The 23284-nt window shown below is 35.8% G+C and overlaps 1 protein-coding gene across 1 annotated transcript in view; it reads left to right on the plus strand.

Moving 5' to 3' along the window:
* The first annotated feature begins 355 nt into the window (after nt 1-355).
* Nucleotides 356-23284, plus strand: part of tmem65 (transmembrane protein 65) — a 28511-nt gene continuing 5582 nt past the window's right edge. The window contains exons 1-6 of the mRNA XM_055055052.1: nt 356-981; nt 17565-17609; nt 18895-18962; nt 19096-19150; nt 22285-22327; nt 22976-23081. Coding sequence (XP_054911027.1) covers nt 687-981; nt 17565-17609; nt 18895-18962; nt 19096-19150; nt 22285-22327; nt 22976-23081 — 612 coding nt within the window. The 5' untranslated portion in view covers nt 356-686. The remainder of the gene's footprint in view (nt 982-17564; nt 17610-18894; nt 18963-19095; nt 19151-22284; nt 22328-22975; nt 23082-23284) is intronic.

Below are 23284 nucleotides of genomic sequence, written 5' to 3' on the forward strand. Positions count from 1 at the left end.
TATGTTGATTCAATTACACAACATAGGGTGCTGTTCCACCACACTGCTAACGTTTCAGTATTACCATAACTCCTTAATAGACTTCATATGAAATTTCAAAACATGAACTCTTTGCAGATTGTTAAACTTTGGATGAAATTCTTCATTGACAGAAACAAATAATTTGTTCTTCGTTTTTCAGAAAATGAATAAAACAGCAATACACTCAAATATCTGACTGTGTAAAAATATAAGTAGGGTAAAAAAATTATTTATCTTGCGAAATAATGCTTAAGTTTATTATGAAAATTATGACCGGAAACAGTAAGCTTTACTTCTAAACTCTGAATCAACAGCTTCCGGTTTTCCTCCTGACTTAACTCTCCTGTAGTACCAGTTCGGTTGCGGCTTGAACTTCATGTGTTCAACTCCTGGCCACCCAGTTTTAGGAGATCATGAGGTTTGGGGAGTGGACAGCGCGAAAACAGACTATGTCCGTTTTCTTGATGTGTTGCTCGGGATTTACAGATTTTAAAAGTCGTCAATTCATTCTTTAGTTGACGTCGAATGTGGCTAGTAGGACCGACCAACACGTAACTTTCAGACCCAGTGCCAGCCGTTGGTGGAGCGGAGAGTCGTCTTCGTACCTCGCCGTTCGAAGAACCCACAAATAATTTAGGTTTTACATCTTATAATCTGACTTAGTTATGTATACCGGGACAATGCTGAAGGTATGCCTGCGGAAAGCTCTCTGGTCGACTGTACAGAAGTTACCGTCAGGACTGAGGCATTCTCCAGCAGCGGCGGCGGTGGCGCTGAGACTCCCGGGGACAACGCGACACTCGCCGTGCTGCTGGATGGGAACACATGGGAGAAACGAGCCCAGGGAGCCGCTCAACTCTCCCAAAAGGGCCAAAGAGTTCATTTATCGCCTACACCCGAATGAGAGGACGTGTTTACTGCAGGAGCTTCAGATTTTCGAGTCTAAAGCAATCGCTCAAGGTAAGAAATTAACAGCTCAGGTTAAAGGTGCCAGCTCCATGACAAACTGAGATTTGATGGGAGGCCACAGGTTATTCGCAGGCAGTGCGCCAGTATTTATACTGCTCCCACATGAGCGAAGTCACATGCTTTAATTTATGTATTGTTACACAGCAGGTTGCAAATGTTACCCATTGTTAGTAAAACCACTCCGTGGTTTCCGTCGGCTGGAAATTTTGTTCAACAAATGTTTTTTATTTGTGCTAATGTTTAAATTAAATTTATACATAAAGGCTGCAACAAATCAGAAGATTAAGCCTTCAGCTTGCAATGAGATACTGATGTAAACGTGATAACATCAGGCGGTTGTTGTTGAACTTGCACTAATTTTAGTGCTGAACCTTCACCTTTAAAGCAGAAGGGTTTGTTTCATACATAAACAGTAACCAGTCTGTCAATAAACTGCAAAGTTGGCACTGGAGGCCAAAAAGCAAAACTTAATTTTGCATTGACACTAGCAGAAGTGTTAATGCAATGCACATGTGTATTGATATGAAACAAAGTAAATTGCATGTTGTAAATTGTAATTTTTCTCCATCCCTGCTCTTCAAGACACATTTCCCTGCATGTTTAACATGGAGGGCATTGTGCCTTCAGGACCAGGGTTGATGTTGAATTCTAGGTGTAGGCCTGGAGACATGGACCCAGCGTGTGCCACTCCTGCTGTTCCAGTGTGTCAGACAAATATCCAGTACTAGTAGTCCCAACATTAAAAAAAAGTCATAAATAGTTATTTCTCTTGGTGTTCAGATTAAACTGAGTGAGAATAATTATCACGACACGACAATAATTGACTAAATACATAAATAACAAAATTAAAACACTTCTTTAAGAAAAGTAAAAACAATGAACGTCAATGTCATATAATTAAGTTCAAAATGATTCATAAAGCAGGCAGATTTAGGGAGAAAGTACAAGTTTTTTTTTCAAAATGAAACTAACTTGTACATTTTGGAATTGCTGACATAAGACAAATAGAAAACTTGTGAGAGGAGCTTAAGATTAGGATGATGGCAAGGACACCTTACAATCTCAAAGACTTTGATCTTATTATCAAGGACAAATTGTCAAAATATTCCAGCAGTTATCAGAATACAATACAATTTCTTTTACTCACTATTATGAAATCTATAAGCAATTTTCAGTATACCTTTTTCTTTTTTCAAAATTGATACCTATGTTTATATGGTTTCATTATTAAAGATGCACAGATATGAACATTTGGTCTGATATTGATCTAAAACCAATATTAAATGTCTAATTACCTTTCAACACTAAAAAATGACCACAGTGGTGACTTAGCTTTTCTGCGCCAGTTAAACACACCCCAGTCCTGGGCTACAACACTATCGTTAAACAAATACCACATAGGCAAACCCCTTACCATCCTGAGACACAAACACCATGATGAAAATAAACACTGTTATTAATATCAGCCAGTAACAGTGTTCTGTAAGTTTTACTTATAGAACTGATACCATTATGTTAAAAAGATGACACTGGTGTTAATGCTGATAAATATTGCATCCATATTTATTATCCTCTGAGAGTAAAGTTGAGTTTATTTATGTAGTACAATTCAGCAATAAGGCAGTTCTAAGTCTTTAATTCCATAAAGAGAACCTAATCCCTTTTCCTAACAGAAATACATTTATTTAAAAAAAATAAATTCTGTCAGGGTTTGAATACTTCTGGAGTTACTGCATATATAAATGTAAATATCACCATTTCACCATGTAGACCTGGACATTTGATTGGTTAACCTGCACAACGAGGCCTCTACTGACAAATTATATTTACTAGCTAAGTTTGACCCTCACCTGCTGATCGATTATGGCCTATTTAATTATGTCTCACAAATAAAGTAATTTATGAGACTAATTTAATTCTACTTATTTAATAAATGACTAGTTTCCATTTTAATTGGTTTTTGACACATGTAAGTTGACATTTATTGAGTTAAAAAAAAAATAAAAAATTGGACCCTTTGGAGTGTCATGCAAGTGAGGGGTAAAAGCTGCAATCTGACACTTTCTTGTCCAAGCACTACAAGTCATTTATGGCCCATTTATGATGTGTTGCCCACCATTACAAAATCTTTGTGAGCTTTACTGCGCTTCTTGGCCGTTCTTCTCTATCCAGGATTTGTGCCAAGCTGTTCTCAGCTTCTTTCTTTTCTGGCTCACAAATTGCTCTACATGGAACAAGCGAAGGATGCTGATGCCTATATCTTACTGCTTTGGAACAAGAATATATTGTTTTCACTACAGTAATATGTTTACTCATGTCATAAGACCAGCTCTATTTCAAGACTGAGGAAGTTGGTAGAAACATTGACTGTTTTGTGAAGTCATTGCTGGTTTCATTTGATCTTAAGGCAATTTGTCTCAAGACCAGAGTGACTCATCAAAATGTCCAAAACACTAAAGCCATCTTCTGAGTCAGTAGTAGAAAATTTTAGGAAAATCTGCATGTTCTTTGCTTGGAAAAAAGTCATGGCTTTTATCTCTATGCGTTGTTCTGTCATATGAATTTCAGATTTGCTCTGTGTTGCTGAGAATAATAAGTTTTACACTTGACAACCCTGCTAGTTATGGAGAATCTGAATTGAACTCGCTAGTTTTTTCTCATTTTTGCATAACTGTTTTTCTTCTGCTTGCTATATGGTATTGCCTGACATCTAACGTCTTATTCAGAAAATCATATAATACTGAATCTGTTGCATTTGTGTTGTTTTAACTGAAAGAGATAAAGTTGTACCTCCTGACTGTCTTTATACTTTTATTTTGCACAAGACAGCTCATTATTACCATGCACTCAAGCTGTTCATTAAATTGATGAAAATTCAGTTTTTTTTTTTTTTTTAGCTAATGTTGTCTTTTTCCACCTGGTAATTTGTCTATTGCCCAATGAATAACGGGGTTTTCTTTTACACATTGATGAACCAAGGAAAGAAGCTTATATGTTCAATCTGAAAGACAGCTTTGATGTTTCCTCAGAGACTGTTTTAATGACCCAGAGACCCAGCATTATGTTTTGAACTCGTATTGTTTTCAGGATTGACTCATCAATGAACCTAACATCAATGGCATACCTTACTGCTCTCATCCTCACCCATTTATTTAATTTCCTTGGGGGATCAATGAAGTGTTTTTGAATTAAATTGTTTCAACGCTTTTTTTTTTTTTTTTTTTTGCACAGTGTTGTGAAAGAGATTTCATATCAAATCCATATCTGCATGTGTGATGAAGAATTAAAAACAATAGATATATTTGGCTGAAAATGTGTTTTAATAAAAGTTTCTCCAAATGGAAAAAAAAAGTTAATGAATTAATTGAAGCATTAGGTTCATTTTCCCTGTGTTGAGTCCCTAGGAAGTTAACACAGAAGGTCAACATTGTTTGGGCATTTTATGATTTGTAAAGCAGTAAATGTCAAACTGGCAAAATGAGCCCCTTTAGAGACAGTTTGACCCAAACAATAGCAAATTACTTCTCAGACATCGAATGCTTACAGCAGAAATTTGACACTGCCGATATATTGTCCATTCCGATGACGCACAATCAATCTGACACTGCCGCTGACATAAAATGACAGTTTCACCACAAACAACGTGATCAATGATTGACTAGTTAATACTGAAAAAATGGTCTGTCAAAACTGATTAAAAAATAACTAATTCCAAACCAATGCCTCTACTATTATACTTATTAAAAACCTGCGGGTGTAAGCAATATCAGTGTTGTAAAAAACTATTTGAAATGCAATAATGTTTGCCAATGTACAGTAGACCCCACCCTATTTGTGGTTGAGTATTCACAGACATTTCTATGAAACATAAGTCAAAATTATTTACAAAGTATTTTTTTGGCAGACTATTCCTAAAATATTGGGGGAAAACATGTAGCTTGAGAAGCTGAAATACTTTGCCACAGTGTTTCTTGATATGCGAATCAGCGTAAATCAGCCAATCTAGGAGTGTCATCTGTTTTTCTTGGTGCCTATTGTATTGTCAATAATACTTACTAAATCAATAATGGAGATAAGAAAAAACTGTTGTTAGCTTCTGTGGTTCTGTGTTTTTAGGTTACATTTAGTGTTTGAACTTTAAAAAAAAACATTTTTAGACAGCATATTTACAGATTTGAGATATCTACAAGCAGCTGTGGTTCTAACCCCTGCTGGTTATTCACACTTTGCGTGCCAATAACATATTTGTTTAATTGGAGTTTAACTGCAGTAGGTGCCCATTTCTGACTCTGAAATAGTTCCCAAGGTCCTAAAGTTCACATAGCGTGAGAGGCACAGCAGAAATGGAGAGGAGTGATGTAAATGTGGCATTATCAGGACTGATAACGTCATACATTTTTACTTCACATCATGCAGTGTTGGCCACAACCCACACATTTGGTCCCATAATCTGGAATCTTAAATTTGAGTGATTGCAAACATTTTAAGACGAAATTAGCCTGGAAGTGAATGAGATTTCCTCATGTTCAAGTTTATAATAGTGGCCTAAAATCTTGGCTGTATTTTATTGTGTTACTTTGCAACATCATTAACTATAGCGGAACATCATGCTGCTGCACTATCTGATATTTTAATTAGACTGTGTAGCTGAGTAGAGAAAGACGTTGGCGCTGAATGTCTGTGCTAATAAGCAACTTCAACCCCTTTAACGCTAACAACTAATGAGCTAAATGCCACCCAGGAGCAGTTAGGAGGGTGAAAATGTTTTCTTCGGAGCTCCAAAACATTTCTGACACAGTACTTACTAAATTACAATAAATCTACCTTTTGGGCATTTTGTAAACTTCCTTAATGCATTAAATTGCCTTGACTATCTTGGGATCCAGTTGGATGTAACTATAAATCTACAAAAACAAACCACAGCTTCAGAGACATTTTTTTAGTACAATTAAAATGAAGCAAACACATATGTTTACCTGGAGCATCATTAATATTAGCCACTGAGTCTGTTGTCAATTCATCTGGTGACAGACCAGCTGTGACTGAGTTGGAGCTGCAGTGAGGGAAAACATCTGGAGAAAAAAAAAAAATTCTTGAGAGCCTCTTTTCCTTTCTATCCCACATGTAAATTCATGTTTTTGTTGTTTCATAAATCGGAAACTATTTTAGTAAATCAGTGTTTAGTATAATGTAGTTCAGCTTTTACTTGTCAAATTAGCTCTGCTTTTTAGCTACAGTTTTTCAATTGCAGTTCAAATTATTTTAAAACGGTTACTAATGCTAATCAGTAGAAATTCAGTTTAAAAGTTGTTTTTGGCAGCTCTCAAAAAATCTTGTCTGTTTTTATTTTGTGTTTCTTCCGGGTATGAAAATTCTGCAACTATAATTTGAAAGGATGTTGCCATTATCGTTCCCCAGCCAACAATGATCTTTGTTTATGGATGCCATCAGTTTTCCAGGGAAACGATTCAGAAAATACTTCCTGTTATTTGACGCTCTTACTAAGAAGTTAGACTGACACAGCAGTTAGACAGAAGAAATATGGGAAGAAATATTATTTCGTTTTAATGTTCGTAGGTCTTGTTCCATGACATCTCGTTAAAGCTGTTCTCCAAACCTCCTAATTCCTGTCAGAAGTCTGAAGGAAGTGTCTTTTGGTGGGTGGAAATACTTTGACTGATTCACCAGAATGATTGCAGGCAGTGAAAAATGACCCTTTTTTCATTCAAATTAAAAGGTTAATATACAGTGTTGTTTACTATTGAGCTTCTGTCATTTTCTGTTTCTACTCCAGCTTGACAAGATGTCCCACTGAGTCCAATTAAAATGCCCTATCACTGTGGAAATCTGCAATTGCTCATGCTGCTTTGACATATGGGCAGTGGCCACACTGCTGGGTTTTAATGTAGATAATGATGCTTTAGAATATTCCTGTTAAAGCAGCTTGGGTGGCATCACAAGGGATTTTAGATTATGAATAGGACTTTACTTCACTGGTAAGAGGTTATTATTAAAGGCTAATATAAAGTCTTTAAACTGTGCTGCTTTGAATAGAGAATTCATCTAATGCAGAGACACTATACAGACATACAATAAACAAGATGCAGTTGTGTACGTTAGTGGTGCTTGTGGCTGGTTACTGATGCAACAAACGTGCCATGAGTGCAAGGGTGTTTGTCCTTTCTGTTTCTGCAGACAGAGATAGGCACCATATTTAGTTTTCCACATATTTTTTGAATTTGCAGCAGTTGGTTTATCTGCTGTTTTGACATTGTTGAAAAAATAACTTCTGATTTACTAAGGTAATGAACTGGGAATCATTTTGTTACTACATATAGCTACAGGTTGACATAAATCTCTAGTTATGAGATGTCAGAATAACTCTGGAATCAGAAGTTCCCTGAGAAAATACTGACAATTTTAATATGTATATAAACATCCGCACTTCATATATTTATCTTTCAAGCAACAAAAAGTCCCCAATGCTTGTATTATTTAAATAAACTCCACATTTCCATGAAATGTTCATGCAAATAAGCTCCTCTTCTTCCCGCTTCTCACCTGAAGCCGTCCTCATTCGTTACAAAAACCTTCCTCCTCATAGCCAGCACTGAAATGTTAACTATTCCCTCTGAGATGATGGGGTATTAACATTAGGGGAAAAAGCAAAACAAACAAACAACAACAAACAAAAAAACAACAGCATGCTGAATTGTTTTATTTCTGTTCACCTGCAGCTCTTAAAATACAATAGTTTGTGGTTTGATGCAGTGGACGTTCATATACATTAGAGAACAGTGTTTATTCTTTTTGTAGTCATTCATGTCACCAAAAATAGACGTATGACACTACAAAAAAATATTGATCATTCTCTATAATCCAAGGCTGAATGGTAGAATCTGAAATTGACAAAGTGACATCCTAAAGGAAACTGTTTTCTGCACTCACCAGTCTGCAGCTTACAGACACAGCAATCCACAGCAGCAGAGGTTTATGCTGCAGCAAGATGTTGGCCAGTACCAGTAATATACTGAGCATGGCCTTGGGTTTTGCTTTTGAGAGAGAATTGTTTTTTTGGGGGGCGGAGGGGGACTTTTATGATGAAACTTTTCTGATGTGAAACTTGTGTGATATATTTTGTATATCAAAACTCCGATTTGATTTTCATTATTCTTTTTATACAACTGCAATGAGTTGTGATAAAGAATGTCTTGGGTTTTAGGGTGAATTAACAGCACTCGTGTTTAGTCTGCTTTAATCAAAGTCCAATTAATTTGCCTAGAAAGTCTGGTTCTGTAGGAGAGGTGTGAATGCGCAATGAAACTGATGTGGACTGAAAAACCAAACTCTGGTCTGGCTTAAAACTTGGGTCTCTGTTCAATTGAAGTGAATTTAGCAGTTCAGATGTGTATATCTATGCCAAGTGGATCGGAGGCTGTTGCAAAAGCAGGAAGTAGAATGTAGCGCAGGGCATTCTGGGAAAATATGGCAAAAACTAATGTACTAGCAAAAGAAATGACTTGTGGTCTATTACTAACAACAAAAGAGAATTCCTACAATGGTTAAATTCTGCTGCCACCCCATTGTTGCTTACATTTTGTGAAGAAGGAAGCAACAATGTTTTCTTCAGTGTTTCTTCAGAGGTCGTCATGTTGTTTCCATCATTGGTTCTTGGTCCAACATTTGTTGAACATATTTTTCAAAGCATTTGGTTTGAATGACAGATGTTGTAATTTTGGTCCCCAATTGAATTTAGTCTATCAAGTGTGAACATGCCCTTTGTGTGCATTGTAACTTTTGATTCAAGTGTAAGAAAAATGCCCCCTCTCCATTGTCAAGTCTCACGCTCGCTGGTTAATGTTTGGTTTTGTTCTAGCCAAGTTGGGTGTGTCTCCACTGGAGGGAGGAGGAACAGAAAGAACTGTCAGAAATAGTTTTGAGTATAGGTCATGCCTACAATTATGTCCACAAATATATCTCAAACCTTGTAAAAAGGTTCTTCGAGTACAGTAGTTACAAAAAATGGTTCAGTTTTAGAACAGAATGGCACAAAATAATAGCGTTAGTATACCATCATATTTTAAGATTTATTGATGGTCATTGATTTTTTCAAGGAACAAATGGAGGAAAAAACAAGAAACCAAAAATTCAAAACATATCGTCAGGTTTTGGGGTTTGCAAACACGATCAACTGAAGTTCATCATTATCACAAAGCTTATCGCTATGCTTTTGTTTCACGGTTGCGGTAAATAATATAAAGGGTTGGATTAGGTATATAAGCTGTTGAGGCTTTCAGGTTAATGAAGGCTTATTTTTTAAAGACATATTTGGTAGGAATGAGGGCAGACTGTCTCAGGGCTTGTAGCAGACTGTCGAATCAATGAAGTCTCTTTATTCTCCCGCTCTGCTTTTATTAATTCCAAGCAGAAATGTTTAATTGAAAATACTCCCGATTAAAGCAACTAAAAGAAAAGGTTTAGATGTTTCAGTCGCAGTCATCCCACTGTTCAGTTTTTTTCGGTTAGCGTTAGCTCATGGCTGGATGTTTCTGGACTGGTGCTGGGCTCTCATCAGAGCAGTTTGGGAGCCTCAGGCAGTTCCTCCTTCACTGCCTGTCATGCCAACAGAAAAGGCTGAACGACATGCTAAAAACATTTCCCACTGAAAACCCTGACATTTATCCTAGATGATGGGAGGAATAAGAAGCCAGCTGGCTCTTGGCTGATAAAGTTTCAGTTTGAGATCACCCTTTATTTTCTCTGTTAAATTATCAGAGTGGGCTGTGTGTGGGGATCTTTTCTCTCCTACAACAAACATCAAACCTGTGTTTTTGTCATAACACTATTCCTAGCAAGAACATTTAATTGAAAATATCAGAGTGAGGCGACAATTAATTACAGCAATTTAAAGAAAAAAATGAGATGTTTCCATAGCAGTCATTCTACTTTTGAGTTTATTTTGGTTAGCGTTAGCTCATGGCTGGATGTTTCTGAACTGATACCAGTCCTGAAATTCTTGTTATTGTAGTAGGTATAACATAAAGTCTTCTGTCACTGCAGTGTGCTTTCAACCTTTCACTCACAATATGGTGCCAACACACTGTGACAAGCTTGTCAATCTCATCTCATTCTTTGGTACTAACACTGAGCAGAGCTTTGAACGTAGCACTCATTTCCTCAGAGATTTGAGACAGATCGACATTTTCTTTAAAGAAAGCAGTTTGAAGGTCCTGGTAGCTCGGAAGTTTGAAAAGATGCTGATTGGCACATAAATTAGGACTTTTTTTCCCCAAAACTTCAGCTGCATCGTTAGGCCGGTTTTTGGAGCCTGCCTGGCTGGCCACAGCATGATGTCGCTTTGAACTGAGCAGAAAGTGCTGCCTCATGCTGGGGGATTGAGATGAATTTCCAGGGATGCACCACAATACTTGACAAGTGCTCTGTCAGTAGATTGTTGAATAACTGTACTAAAATGGGAACTGTGGAGAGAACTGGATTTAATGCTTTGATTGAACAAGTGCTTTTACACCAGGTGTGTTATTTCTCCCCAAAGTGGTCACCTGAAGTATTCACACTTTAAAACAGGCAGGGCAGTTACATGGTGAACAGCAGCCAATCAAAATGCTTAGCAACATTTTTGAAACTCTGAATTTTAATTACTTTTTAAAATCTAAATTTAAAATAAAAAAAATCACACTTCCCATCAGAGAGTTTAAAAAGGTAGTGTTATTTCTGACTCGATCCTTTTGCATTGTTAGTCTGTACATATGTCCAGGTAATTCTGGTAATCTTATCCTAAAAGTTGTGTTTACCTTGTGTTTTCGAGCTGCTGTTGCTGTTAAGAAACCAACTGATTAGAGTTGTAAAGCCTTCATAAGAATGCTGGTTATTTATAAAACATGCATTTATCAGTAAGGTTGTTGAAAAAACTGTTTTAATAGTTCAGTGCCTCTTTAGCAATAACCAATTGTTCAGAAAACATTTTTTGCAATATTACTGATTCATATTGCTTATATTAGTCTTTCGATTTCCAACCAAACCTTACATCGATTCTGTATTATTATCTGATTCTCTTATTCTTGTTGCTGCAGGAAGTCCAGCAGTACTCAAGATCTCAGTTTTATGTTTGACTTGAAACAAACTAGAAATCCCAAAGGAAGCTTCTTAATTGCTGGCACTTGGTAGACTCTGTCCTTTGTTGTTTTTGCAGACATCTCTGCTTTTCTCATACTCAGCCCATATGCACTTTTGTGTTCTTCCCGTTGTTTGGCAGGCAGCTGAGGCATTCTCCCACTGGAGCATCTCCTCCTAAAGAGCTTTCAACTTCTAAGCAGAGAGAATGTATGACACTAAATTACAGACCTCAGCTGTTGTTATATTATTGATAAAGTTTTTATTGTTCTGTTAAAAAAAAAAAAAATAAAACCCTATACTGTACATCGACACTCTCAGAAGCAAACCTTTCTGCACTCTTTAGCAAACTTGAGTGTTTTCCCCCATCAGTTTAATATCTTCAGAAAACCCAAAAGTGTGCAGGACGACAACATGTCCATATTGATTTCAATGTCAAGTAATTTGCTATTTTTAATCTGGAATTTAGATTTTTACAGAATTTCGACTTTCCAAAATTCAATCAAATTTTGATTGAACTTGACCTTGTGGTCAAGCTATTTGTATAGTAATTAGTAATGCATCCGAGTTATCAAATTTGGCCATTTTTTCTCTGAATCGGCTACGTCTCCTGGCAGAACCGCAAGGGAAATCTAAAATTATCATTGGCTTAGAACAGTTGATTGGTCCTTTATGAATAATAAAATTCTACTGATATGTAATTTCTACTTGTTACACTGAAGATCTCCACACTGCATTTCATTCTGAAGACTAATAATTTTTAATTCAGTAATTCTGATATTATTTTTTAGCTTTGAGTAATTACCATGTTTAGCTGTAGATATTGAGGCAGCTTCTTTAAATATATATAATAAATTCCTGCTCAGTTTTGCGATATCTAACCTTAAGTTCAAATGAAGCATGAAATGTACATTCATATTGCACTACTGTGACAAGAAGCTGCAAATCCACAGATCATATTTTACAATTAAAAGCATAATTTGTATTCAGAGCAGAAGCATTCGCAAATTATCTTATTCAGTGGCACATTTAATTAGCCTGACTCATATTTCTGTGTCAACATTCATCACAATGTGAAATCTGGTGTCTCAAAAGGGACACTCTTTGAATTCATTTTAGAAAGATGGTGTAAAATATCTGTGTGAGATGAATGAGGTAAAACTTAAGGCTGGTTGGGGGAGGCAGAGGTGGGTTTGGCAGATGGTGGTTCATGTTCTTTATTTGTGTGTGACATGAAAACACTTGAAAGGATTATCTCTCCTCTGCATTCTCCATATTTCTCCTTAATTTTATTTCACCCATGTAACAATCAAGAAAATTGGGTCTGTTTTGGTTTTGGATTTAGAAATTCAAAGGGGTTTTAACAGTCTTTCATTGTAATTCAGATTGAGAGTTGCTGAAACATTTTAATAAAGAAATTAACCCTTAACAAGCCTGCTTTCTCTGTAGTTTGTTTTGAGACTGTTGCCTGATTTGTTTTAACTTAATTACACAGCAGTGGACTATGTTTCTCTTAACCATTATTTGTTTTATTAAAAGGCCATAGTTACCAAGTATTTTTACCATAAATAAAGTTATACAAATTCACTGTGGTTTTTACAGGAATATTATAGTTTATTCCCCGGGTTTACAATAAAGTACAAATTACAGAAAACTTTTGACAATATTTTTCCACAGGCTCTAATGTATAAACTTAAAATGTTCTGAAAAGCAAATGCAAAAAAAATATATATTTTTTGTTTTTAATTAGTGTCAGATAACTTAAGTGATTCAGATTTCATTGTTGAACTTTTTGCTGATGATGAAATTATATTTTTGGCCTTCAAAATCTTTCTCCATGCAGCACAGGGTGATTATAATTGCTAAATGCATGTTGGCATTACGATTATGAATTAATTTGTTCAGGCTTTGGGTGTTAATAACTGCGCTAATGCTGTATTCAAATATTCAGATTTATTCGCAGAAAGATCCTGTTTGTTGTCTGTTGATCAGGTTGGCCTTAAGCTGCAGAAGCTGTTCCACCGTTGTTAATCAGCAGCATGAAAACAGACAGATGATGCAGCATCTGCAACCGTCCAAATATGTACACACATTCAAACTGTTTGATTTCATTTCATACTGACATAATAACTGTTTGACACACACAGCTGTCAGTTAGAGCTTTATGAGATAGTTTCCATTAACAGGGCACAACATTTCTTTATGTCACTGCTGCTGTTGCATAAAGTGGTTTGATATTTATTTTTTTCAGTCCGGTCTATTTCTGGACCTGTGTCCCAGGAGTCACAGTGTTTGTATTCACACTGAACTCATTAGTAAGTCAGTTTCAGAAAGGCAGAAAATGGGTTATTCCCAGTAGGTGGCTAGATATTTCCAGCACTGCTTAGGAAATGAATAATCTAAAAATCAACAGGCGTATTTCAAATGTGTGAAGGTTATTTGTATAAAAGCTGATTATTACACAAAACACAAAGGATGTTATGTTACAAGATATAACATACCATATTGTTTTAGAAGAGCAGAGATTTTGTAGCAGAAAATCAGAAAGAACAAGAATATGTCTGATCAGAAATTTATTAAAGCACAGTGACATATTTAAAAGTGATTTATTGCAACTTTTATTAAGATTTTATATCTCTGGACATTTTTAGTCATAAAAGCACAGTAGGCTATATTAACAGGACTCATTATTCAAGATGACTGTGTCCTGAGGAGAGCCTTTTAGTAGAGTGGATGCTCATTTTCCCAAATTACATGAATGTTAATCCATTAATACTGTAACAAATTCACTGGGATTTTAGTGATTTTTATATTTGCTGTCATGAAGGTTCTTTTATATTTTGTCTGTAAAATATATTAATAAGTCCATCTTGACCATTTTCTGCAAATATCCACTTCTTCATCACTTCAGATAAACGTTTAAAACCAAAGATGTTAAGTAACATGACTGCCAGCTGGACGGATGCCCCCCAAAAAATAGATTTTTCTTTGTTTTGGAAAAGAGTTTAGGAAAATACTATAAAAAAAAAAAAAAAAAAAAAAAAAACAGATGGTGTGTTTGGGCTTTAAGCCAGATTTGAAATACAGTATGTTGTGATGAGATGTGTAGTTTAACAAATTAATTTACAGAAGGAACTGGTTCGTGGTCTGACTACTCTGGAGAACTGAATATTTGTATAGTTTCATGGACCAGCTTTTGGGATTAATTTGTTATGTACTATACTTATTTTTTGTATGTATTTTTAATATATATATTAAGATTTTGTATTCTAATTTATTTTTGTAATCATATCTAAACAATTTCCCAAATTGAATGTATTTTTTTGTTTTCATGTGAAGAGTTTTGGAAACAAGTGGAATTGAAATTCTTAAAGAACACTATCTGGTATGTGTTTGAAGGAAAAAAGTTGACAGGAAGAAAATAAGCTTTGATTTAAAAACAAATAATACTTATCTGATATCAAGAATTTTAGTTAAGTTTTCTGAGTGTTTGTTGTGATGTTTTCTCAGTTCACAGGTCGTTCGTCCTTGAGCAGCTTGGCTTTTTCCTGCTCATTTTGCAACTGAGAAGCTATATTTACTATCACTTCCACCTTTCTTCCCTGCCCCTAGCCAGCACTGGTCAGTTCAAGGAGGGGCATTTGTTGCTTAGCAACTTGAGGTTCAAGCTGAGTTGGATAGAGGGCATTTTATTCTTGTGTGAATGTGAAAGGCTCATATCTTAAAGAATGAGTTGGTCAGAGGTAGATTTGTTATATATAAAGTGTGTTTAATGCTTGAAGCAGAAAACTTTTTATTTTCAATTGTAGTTTTATTTGAAAATAATAAGATGAAAATAACAACCACATATGAGCTGTAACTTCACTCTGAGAACACATCAGCCTCATAGAACAACATATGACTATTAAAAAATAAAGAAAAAGAAAAGAAATAGATCCGTACCAATGAGTTCAAATGAGTTCTTTTGAATATTTGCCATGGATACCTCCTTCTCTTCTTATATTTCCATCCTAATAATTTTTATAGCCATTCATCTGATGATCCCATCACATCCCGAACAAAGATTTGTGTTGCTCTTTGCCCTGCCAAGATGCATTATCATTGTCCTGAAAACAAGCCATTTTCCATTAATAAAACGAGGAAAGGCTTCAGAATTTAAATGGCCACCTGCAGGTGTAATGATTGTAATCTTCCCCGGTTCTTCAGCTGACAGGTAAACCCATATCCTTATTAACTGCAAAAAAATTTCTCATCTCCTAAACTCAGTCATCTTTATTATGTCTTATTGCTATTTCACCAAACAAAGTTTCTGGTGTATTTTTTTGTCCTGGTTATTCTTTACTGAAATATAAATTTCCTGCTTTTATGTATAAAAACCCATTTTCTGAAGCCAGTTTATTATCGTTTTCTGAGAAACATTATTTTTGCACCATTATGTTTATTGGTGGACGTTTTTACTCATTTATAGGAACATTGTCAGGATTATTTATCAGGATCCGAGGTAGAGATTAAATGAAAACCTGTTCCTTGAGGTTATTGCAGCAGTATAACATCACACTTAAAGAAATAGAAAACTCCAACCCTTGATGCAAGAGCATTTATTCCGTGAACTGGAAAATTTGCAATAAGTAAAATAAGTAATTTGTTTTAACAAAATTAGTTGATACATTTTTTAGTTTTTTGTTTTTAACTCTTGTCAGTAATACGCAAATTTTCATAAGGTGGTGCATACTCCCAGTGTTGTACTGTAGGATTCATGTTTCAAGATTTTGTGAGCAAATTTCAGTTTATTTCACTATATGATTTGGTTTCAGGGCAACTGTCGATTTTCAGTTTACTGGTGTAGTTTCTGATGGGACTTCCTAGGCTCCAGTCTGTTTTGGAGATTTGATGCAATGTTTTCGTTGTTGACATGATCTGAAATTTTTGCATGCTAGTGATTTTTGGGGCTGTTGGACTTTCACTTCCCTAGGGAAACATTGTGAGTGCTTTTTTTTTTGATGGCCCGAATCTTAAAGCTCAAATAAAAGGTGGGACATTGCGACGAAGGAAAGACAAACTGAAAGAAAAGGCTTGAATGAAAGTGGGGTAAAAGTATGGATGCTTTCAGTTGCAGCACTAAGCAGCAGTGTTGCGTTGCATTTTTGTGAAATTGTGAAGTTCTGACCCTTACCCTGTTTTTTGTCATATTTTTACTTCAGAAAACTTGAGGGTTATTTTTACATTTAAATATGTAGATATTGACTTTGTAAAAAGCAATTAGAATAAATTTTATGGTTTCTATTCTGATATTTTATCTTTAGGAAATAAAATCTCACCAATATCATATTAAGTCATTTTTGTTCATCAATCCACAATATTTTCAGTTGCCCATTTTAAATAGTATTTTTGAACAGCGAGTGCATTTTTTGTGAGCTCACCTCCCAATTTGAAAGCTTACATTGTTACTGTCCAGCCACAGTGACATGGTGGTTTCAAACTAACCAACGTTTTCTATATTTACTTGTGAGTCTCGAGACAGCTGCAGCTGCGTCCTAATGCTGCTGACAGATGCTTTTTTTAAAGGAATGGAAAAGAGAAACTTTGTGCCCAAAGAAATGTTTGGGGCCAGATTTAATATTTTAAATGTGTAAATATTTTGAAATTACTCAAAAAGGAAGGCCTTTATTTCTTAGCCTTTTTTTTATTTGATAATTTTGTTTCTACTTATTTGAAAAAAGAAAAAAAAACTATTATATCTTCTGCGTTGGTTGTTGTTTCTTGACTTTTGCCTCATTAATGCGAAAGTCTCCCTGTCTGAACTCTTAGCCAAACTCTGCTTTATTTTCCCAAAACATGGTGAAACATACAAGTATGAACTCTTAGAGGTCTTAAAGTGATGATCTCAGCAGATTATTCTGCACCTTTCTTTGACTTTTCTTTTTAATTGGCTTTTGACTCCAATCGCAGTCTAAGCTATTTCTGATGAGTCAGTTCAGTGACACCACACAATTATCCAAGAGTTTAATCGTTTCCTGTGTCTCTTTGATTTTTTTAAATTAAAAATGCTTGAGTCACTTTTTAGTTTAAGTTTTCAAGTGACCTGATTGTATCTTTTATTTTCTATCATAAAAAATAAGTGTTGTAGTTGGTGTTAAAAGTTTACTGAAACAATTTTTTCATTTCGAAGACACATTGCCATGGAGACCGTACTATTTTTAGAGTATAACTCCTGATCCAAAGCAGAATATCCTACAGATCACTTTCTCAGCTTTAATGGTGAGACTAAGCAGTAACTTCTGCTGAGTAGCTCTGCAAACAGTCAGTGGAAAGCATAGGTGGAGGATGTTCATTTTCAAACAGATGAGTCAACTATTATGTGCAAACTGTGTCTGTGTTGCAGCAGTCTCCGACCGCAGCTGTTAATGAGAGAACTTCTGATGTTTCCTTTTTTTCCCCCTCAGAAACTCTGGAGCCGTCATCGCTGACTGCAGCCCAGATCCGATATGGTGAGGAATGAAGTCTACCACACACACATGCACACGCCCATACACACTTGCACACAGAGCCTGCTTGGTCTGTGCACCTTACAAGAATAAAACACCCCAAAAAACAAAACACATATTCTCATTTAGTCATTAGTGTTTCCATGTTGTTCACAGTTCAGCTTGCATGATTTCTTTCAATCTCAGTAGTTTGTATGTAATAAAAATGTACTGTGTTTATAAAGCAAATGAAAGCAGTTTTTCATCTTTGAATAAGAACCTTAGTTCAAAAATGTCCTCAAAATCAGACAAACTGCCGTGAGACAATTGAAGGACACGAATGTTCCAAAATGTTAATTGCCTGCTTCAGTCGAGTTGAAGGCTGGAATATGAATGTTTAAAGTCCATTTTTACATTCATCAAGGTTTTCAAGGTGTTCCAAAACTTCACAAAAATGTGAAAGTACAGATAACCACGTATAAGTGAGTGGACTAATATCTCATCATGTTCAACATTAGATTAATTCCCTGCTCAGGCAAGAAATTACTACAAATTTTTACAATTAAATGTGCATTCAAAGAAGTTGGAGTAACTGATTTTCATGGTCTAAAAGCAAGAAGGCATGAATACTGCTTTTTTGAGACACTACAAATGTCAAGAAGTCAGAGTCAGAAGGTGAGCTTGCATTTTAGACCCTCAAGTTTATTTGCTGCAGTGCCAGTCTGATGCTGGTGAGGAACAACTTCACCATCATCTGGCACTTAAACACACACACAGAAGGAGTGAAAGGCATTCTTCTCCATGTACTTCTTTGAAAAGTCTGCAAACTACCTTAATTGGTAATACAAATGTATGGCCCTGGGCAAGACAGGTTATATCAACATGTGTTCAAACCAATCCTTGTAAGCTTGGTTTTTCACATCATTTGGTATAAAACATGTTTTCAATATGGTATAAAACATGTTTTATGAATACACCTCTGTGTGTTGTATCAAAGAAACTTTGTGTAAACTGAACTGACATGTATTCATTTATACTATACTTGGTTCAAAAAGAAATGCATGCATTTACTAAAACAGAAAGGAGAATTGTATCAAGATAAGAAACATAAAGAAGCAGTATTGTGGACGCAATATTAATCTTGCCAGAATTACAACCATTACCTAAGTAAAATTGATGCCAGATAAATGCATTCTTGTCACAGCAGCAAAACATGTTGGATTTTGATCAAGCAGAAATTTCTAGAAACTGGTTGAGACTTCAAGATGGCTCATTTCTTCCTGTTTTTCTTCCTCTTGTTGGTTTTTAGTTTTATTCCACAACGCTGTCCCCTTTATCGGGTTTGGTTTCCTGGATAACGCCATCATGATTGCGGCAGTAAGTAAAGTTTTAAGAATTATTTTTCCACTATTAGTAGTTTGTAAGGGGAAAAAAACGTTGTTTGTGTTATGTTTTAGCGGGAACAGTAACTCAGGAGGAATATTCATCCTCGTTCTGTTGTGTTCTTTAGGGAACGCAGATTGAACTCTCCATCGGAGTCACTCTGGGGATCTCCACCATGGCTGGTAAGAACAGATCAAACAGCCTGCAGTAAAGTCCCATTATCATTTAAATTGACTTCTTATCTTACTGGTTGGCTCCTGGTGTCTTTAAGTAGTTGATATTAGAGACCATTGGCAGTAGATAATTATAAGTCATTTATTTAGCAAAATTTAAAACAGTCTCCCATCTTTTTATGCACGAGATGTATATATATTTTTTTTCATTAATGCCCTCCTCTTTAAAGCCAGGTGTTAGGAAAAGGCATTTGGGAGGTTGATGTTGAAACAAACCTAGATTCCCTATATGTTCTTGTCTAGGACGGGCAATATACATATATAAGTCGATTGGCTCACTGGGTCACCGGTGTCATGACAGTTAAAGGGTTAGCTTTATTTCTTTCCATTTCATACACTTCACAAGTAAAATAAGATTAGTTTTTAACTGAAAGTGAAATACAAATTTATTTATTGCACATCTCTAACACAAATTATTTTATGTAGACCAGATCCATATGCAGTGTGATCGATGTTCACAGAGCTTTACTCCAATAGAATATAACACTTGGATTAATATAAAACTAATTTAAATTCACAAAATGGTGAGACTTGCTGGAAATGAACTGATGAAGCAGTTTTTGGTACAAAGAACCCAACTCTCACATTTAGAACCTGCAGTTCTCTCCAAACTTATTGGCATTGTATTTCTCAGTGCCAGTATTTCTTAATTCTGAGCTACTAAAAAGAATACATGCATTCTTTTTTTTTTTTTTTTTTATAGAAAATAATATTTAATAAGTTTGTCAACGAGGTGCTCATTCCAGATAGGGGAGGAAGCAAGCATCAATCTATAGACTTTACAAAATAAGAACCTTACTTATTTTGCATTCAACCTGTTTAACCTGCTGACGGAGGCACTACAGATGCATCAAAACAAAAACAAACTCAAAAACAGTTTCTTCTCAAAAGCAATTAACACCCTGACCTCTCACATGCATTCATTAATGGTGGTTGTATGTGTATGTGAGTATATGTAAATGTAACTGACTTAATATGGTAAATATCAGCAAATTTATGTTTATATTGTATATATTTCCCACATTGTTTGCACTATTTTGGAGCTGGCTTTAATCTTACTGTAATGTGTGCATGTACAGTACTTGTAAATTCTAATTCTAAAAAACTAGAAAATGCAAAAATAACTTGACAAACTTGGATTTATATAAAACTAATTTAAATTCACAAAAAGGTGAGACTTGCTGGAAATGACTTTGTCTTCTCCTTTTGAACCGGACTGTTAAAAAGTTGCATTTTAGTATACTGTTATTGATCCTGCAGGATTTTAATTTTCCTCAGAACTAGTTGAATCTCTTCCTCACACAATCTAAGCAGCAGCCTTGCTAAATATTGAGTGTCCTGGATGAGGTGAACGTAATATCAGATATAAAAGAAAAAAAATTGTCAGAACTTAAAAACCCTGCAGTCACTGCTTTAATCTAAGCTGGGGTTTTTGAAGTAAATTTCATGGCCAGAACCAGAGCCTCCATTTTCCTTCCCAGCTGGCACAGAAAATCTTTGTTGCCAATACAGCTCAGGTGATGCCACCAATAATCTAAATTTGCCCTGAAATGTTTTTATTTCCCCTGATCTTGTTGCACTTTATTGCCACCCAGCTGACTGTCGTCATGGTGCCATTTCTGGGTCTCAGTTTGGGTCTTTATTATGCTGTGAAAACCATAAAGGCACTGGAGCTAGCCTTCTCCCTCTCCCCACTGCTAGATTACCCCGTTTCCATGGTTACTTGGCTCCTAATACCTCTGCAAAGTGCAAATCAGAGCCTGAAGACGGGCTTCAGATCAAATGCTCGTCTACGTTGCTTCCTTCCATGCAGAACCTGCTTTTATATTTGTTTTGTCCCAGCCGGTCGAGCGGTCGGCTTTCTTATTTAATCTGGAAAGAGATGGTTTCAGGTTTATGTCAGCGATTCCTGATTCTCCACCCGTTTCTCCACTGTCGCTGTAACGCCGGTGAAACGAGGTGAGACAGGATTGCCGTCTCACCTCATCACCATCAGGAAGTTTTTTCTTTGAAGGGAATTCACATTGAAGTCATCCATCTGGACATTTAAATCCTGTAGGGATGCCACAGGATGCCTTTAACTTGGAGTCATTGTGGACTTAATGCCTCCAGAAATTTATTGAAGGCAAACCAAGTATACTTCTCACCCTTACAGTTTCATAAGCAAATGTAAACTCAGCCATCCATTGTGAAAATGCAACCTGGTGTTAATTATTCATAGCTGTTGTATTTTGTTGAGGAGAAATGTTTGAAAGCTGACAGTTAAACATCAGAAACACAGGAAGAAGTAAAGTGCTACTTGATCTATAAAACTCACCCTTTCTCTCCCCAAAGCACTTTAAGCTTCCATTTTACTTCTGTGATTTAGATTGTTATTTTATTCATAGGGATATCCCAAGCTGTTTATGGCCAATATAGCACAAAAACATTCAGGATATATTCACTTTATCCTGTAAAGCGGTTCTCTGAACATGGATAAAGACGTGGGATTAGGCTAATTTCCCCAGTAAGATTTTAATCACCTATCCGCCGTGTCTGTGTGGCTGTTGATCCAGGTGAGGGCTTCAGGTGCAGCACGGGAGGTGAGACTTATTTCCTCCAGCTTATCTCAGGAGCTGCTTTGGAGTTTTCAGGCTTAGAGTGGCTGCAATCTGTTAGCCTGCTGTAAGATAATGGGAAAAATAATGTGTGTCAACTAAGCAGAGTTTCTCTTAATTTAACAACTGACAGATCCAAAATGATCTTGAACACAATCTATGGACCTGAAAGATAATTTCCTTCAGAGACTTTAGTTTTCACACTGTTTTGACAGATTTCTGTCTTTATTAAACTGCTGCTTCTTGCATCAGAAAAATCAGGAGTTACTAGTGACATTTGATGTTGATTCCCTTCTGTACTAAATCTGAAATAATCCTCACTTGTAATGTTTTTTGGATAAAATGGTCTAAACATTGTCATTAATTATTCACTAGGTTGGTGCAGAATCCCCCCATGACGTTTAATGTTTTTTTTTTTTCCTGAGTTGTTTCTTTATCTCCCTTAGAAATCAGCAGCAATCAAAGCGTTTTTCTTTCTTTTTGCAGCCGCTGCTCTGGGGAATCTGGTTTCAGATCTGGCAGGTCTTGGGTAAGCAGCATTGCAACATCCTCCAAAGACTGTTGTTAATTTAGAAATAGACGTCACATTTTATGAAGTTCAGAGAAGGTTGGAGCAGTGCAAGTTTATAGCTGCTCTAAATTATTGAACTGTGTTATATTTTTCCTTTTGTGGCATACTAATTGCTTTTTTTAAATTAAAAAGTTGAGTAGATCTTCTAAACTAAACAATTGCTCATTAGAATTGAGTTTGTCTTGTTCTTACATTCCTAAAAGCAATTATTTCGTTCAAATTACAATGTTATGCACAAAATTTGTTTCGCCTTTAGGTTTATTATTTAGAGGCTCTGCTGTCTTAATCTCTAGACAGGAGCCCTAAACTGAAAAGTAATATGTTAATTTCCTCCTTTGGTATTTTGTATAACTTTTAAATAATTCCACATTTGTTTTATTTATTTATTTTTTTCTTGGCTGCCAGAAATGTGATTTTTGTTGGAAATGACTATTGCCTGTTAAATTGACATCAATCAATCAATCAATCAATCAATCAATCAATCAATCAACCAATCAACCAATCAATCAATCAATCAATCAATCAATCAATTTTTGCACCTTTCAGCAACAAGGTATTTCAAAGTGCTTTACCTCATATAGACATATGTAACATGTATGTTTGCAGTCTGGCAGGTTATGTGGAGGCTCTGGCTTCCAGACTGGGGATGCAGGTTCCTGATCTGACACCGAAGCAGGCGGATATGTGGCAGACCAGGCTCAGCTCTCACATGGTGAGATGACTCAAAATCTTCACATTTTTATTGCTTTGCCGTCTCTCAAAATCTCCAAGTCAAACCAGATGTACACTTTTGTGTAAACCTCTCAGTATCTGGAAAGGTTGATATTCTTAAAAAGAATCAAATGTAAATGAGATAAGTTTATGTCCAATATTTTTTATTGGCTTTTCAGGGCTAGATTATGATGGTAGTAATTT

Source organism: Poeciliopsis prolifica, unplaced genomic scaffold, assembly GCF_027474105.1.
Source record: "Poeciliopsis prolifica strain line A6 unplaced genomic scaffold, Auburn_PproV2 SCAFFOLD041, whole genome shotgun sequence".
Lineage (NCBI taxonomy): Eukaryota > Metazoa > Chordata > Actinopteri > Cyprinodontiformes > Poeciliidae > Poeciliopsis > Poeciliopsis prolifica.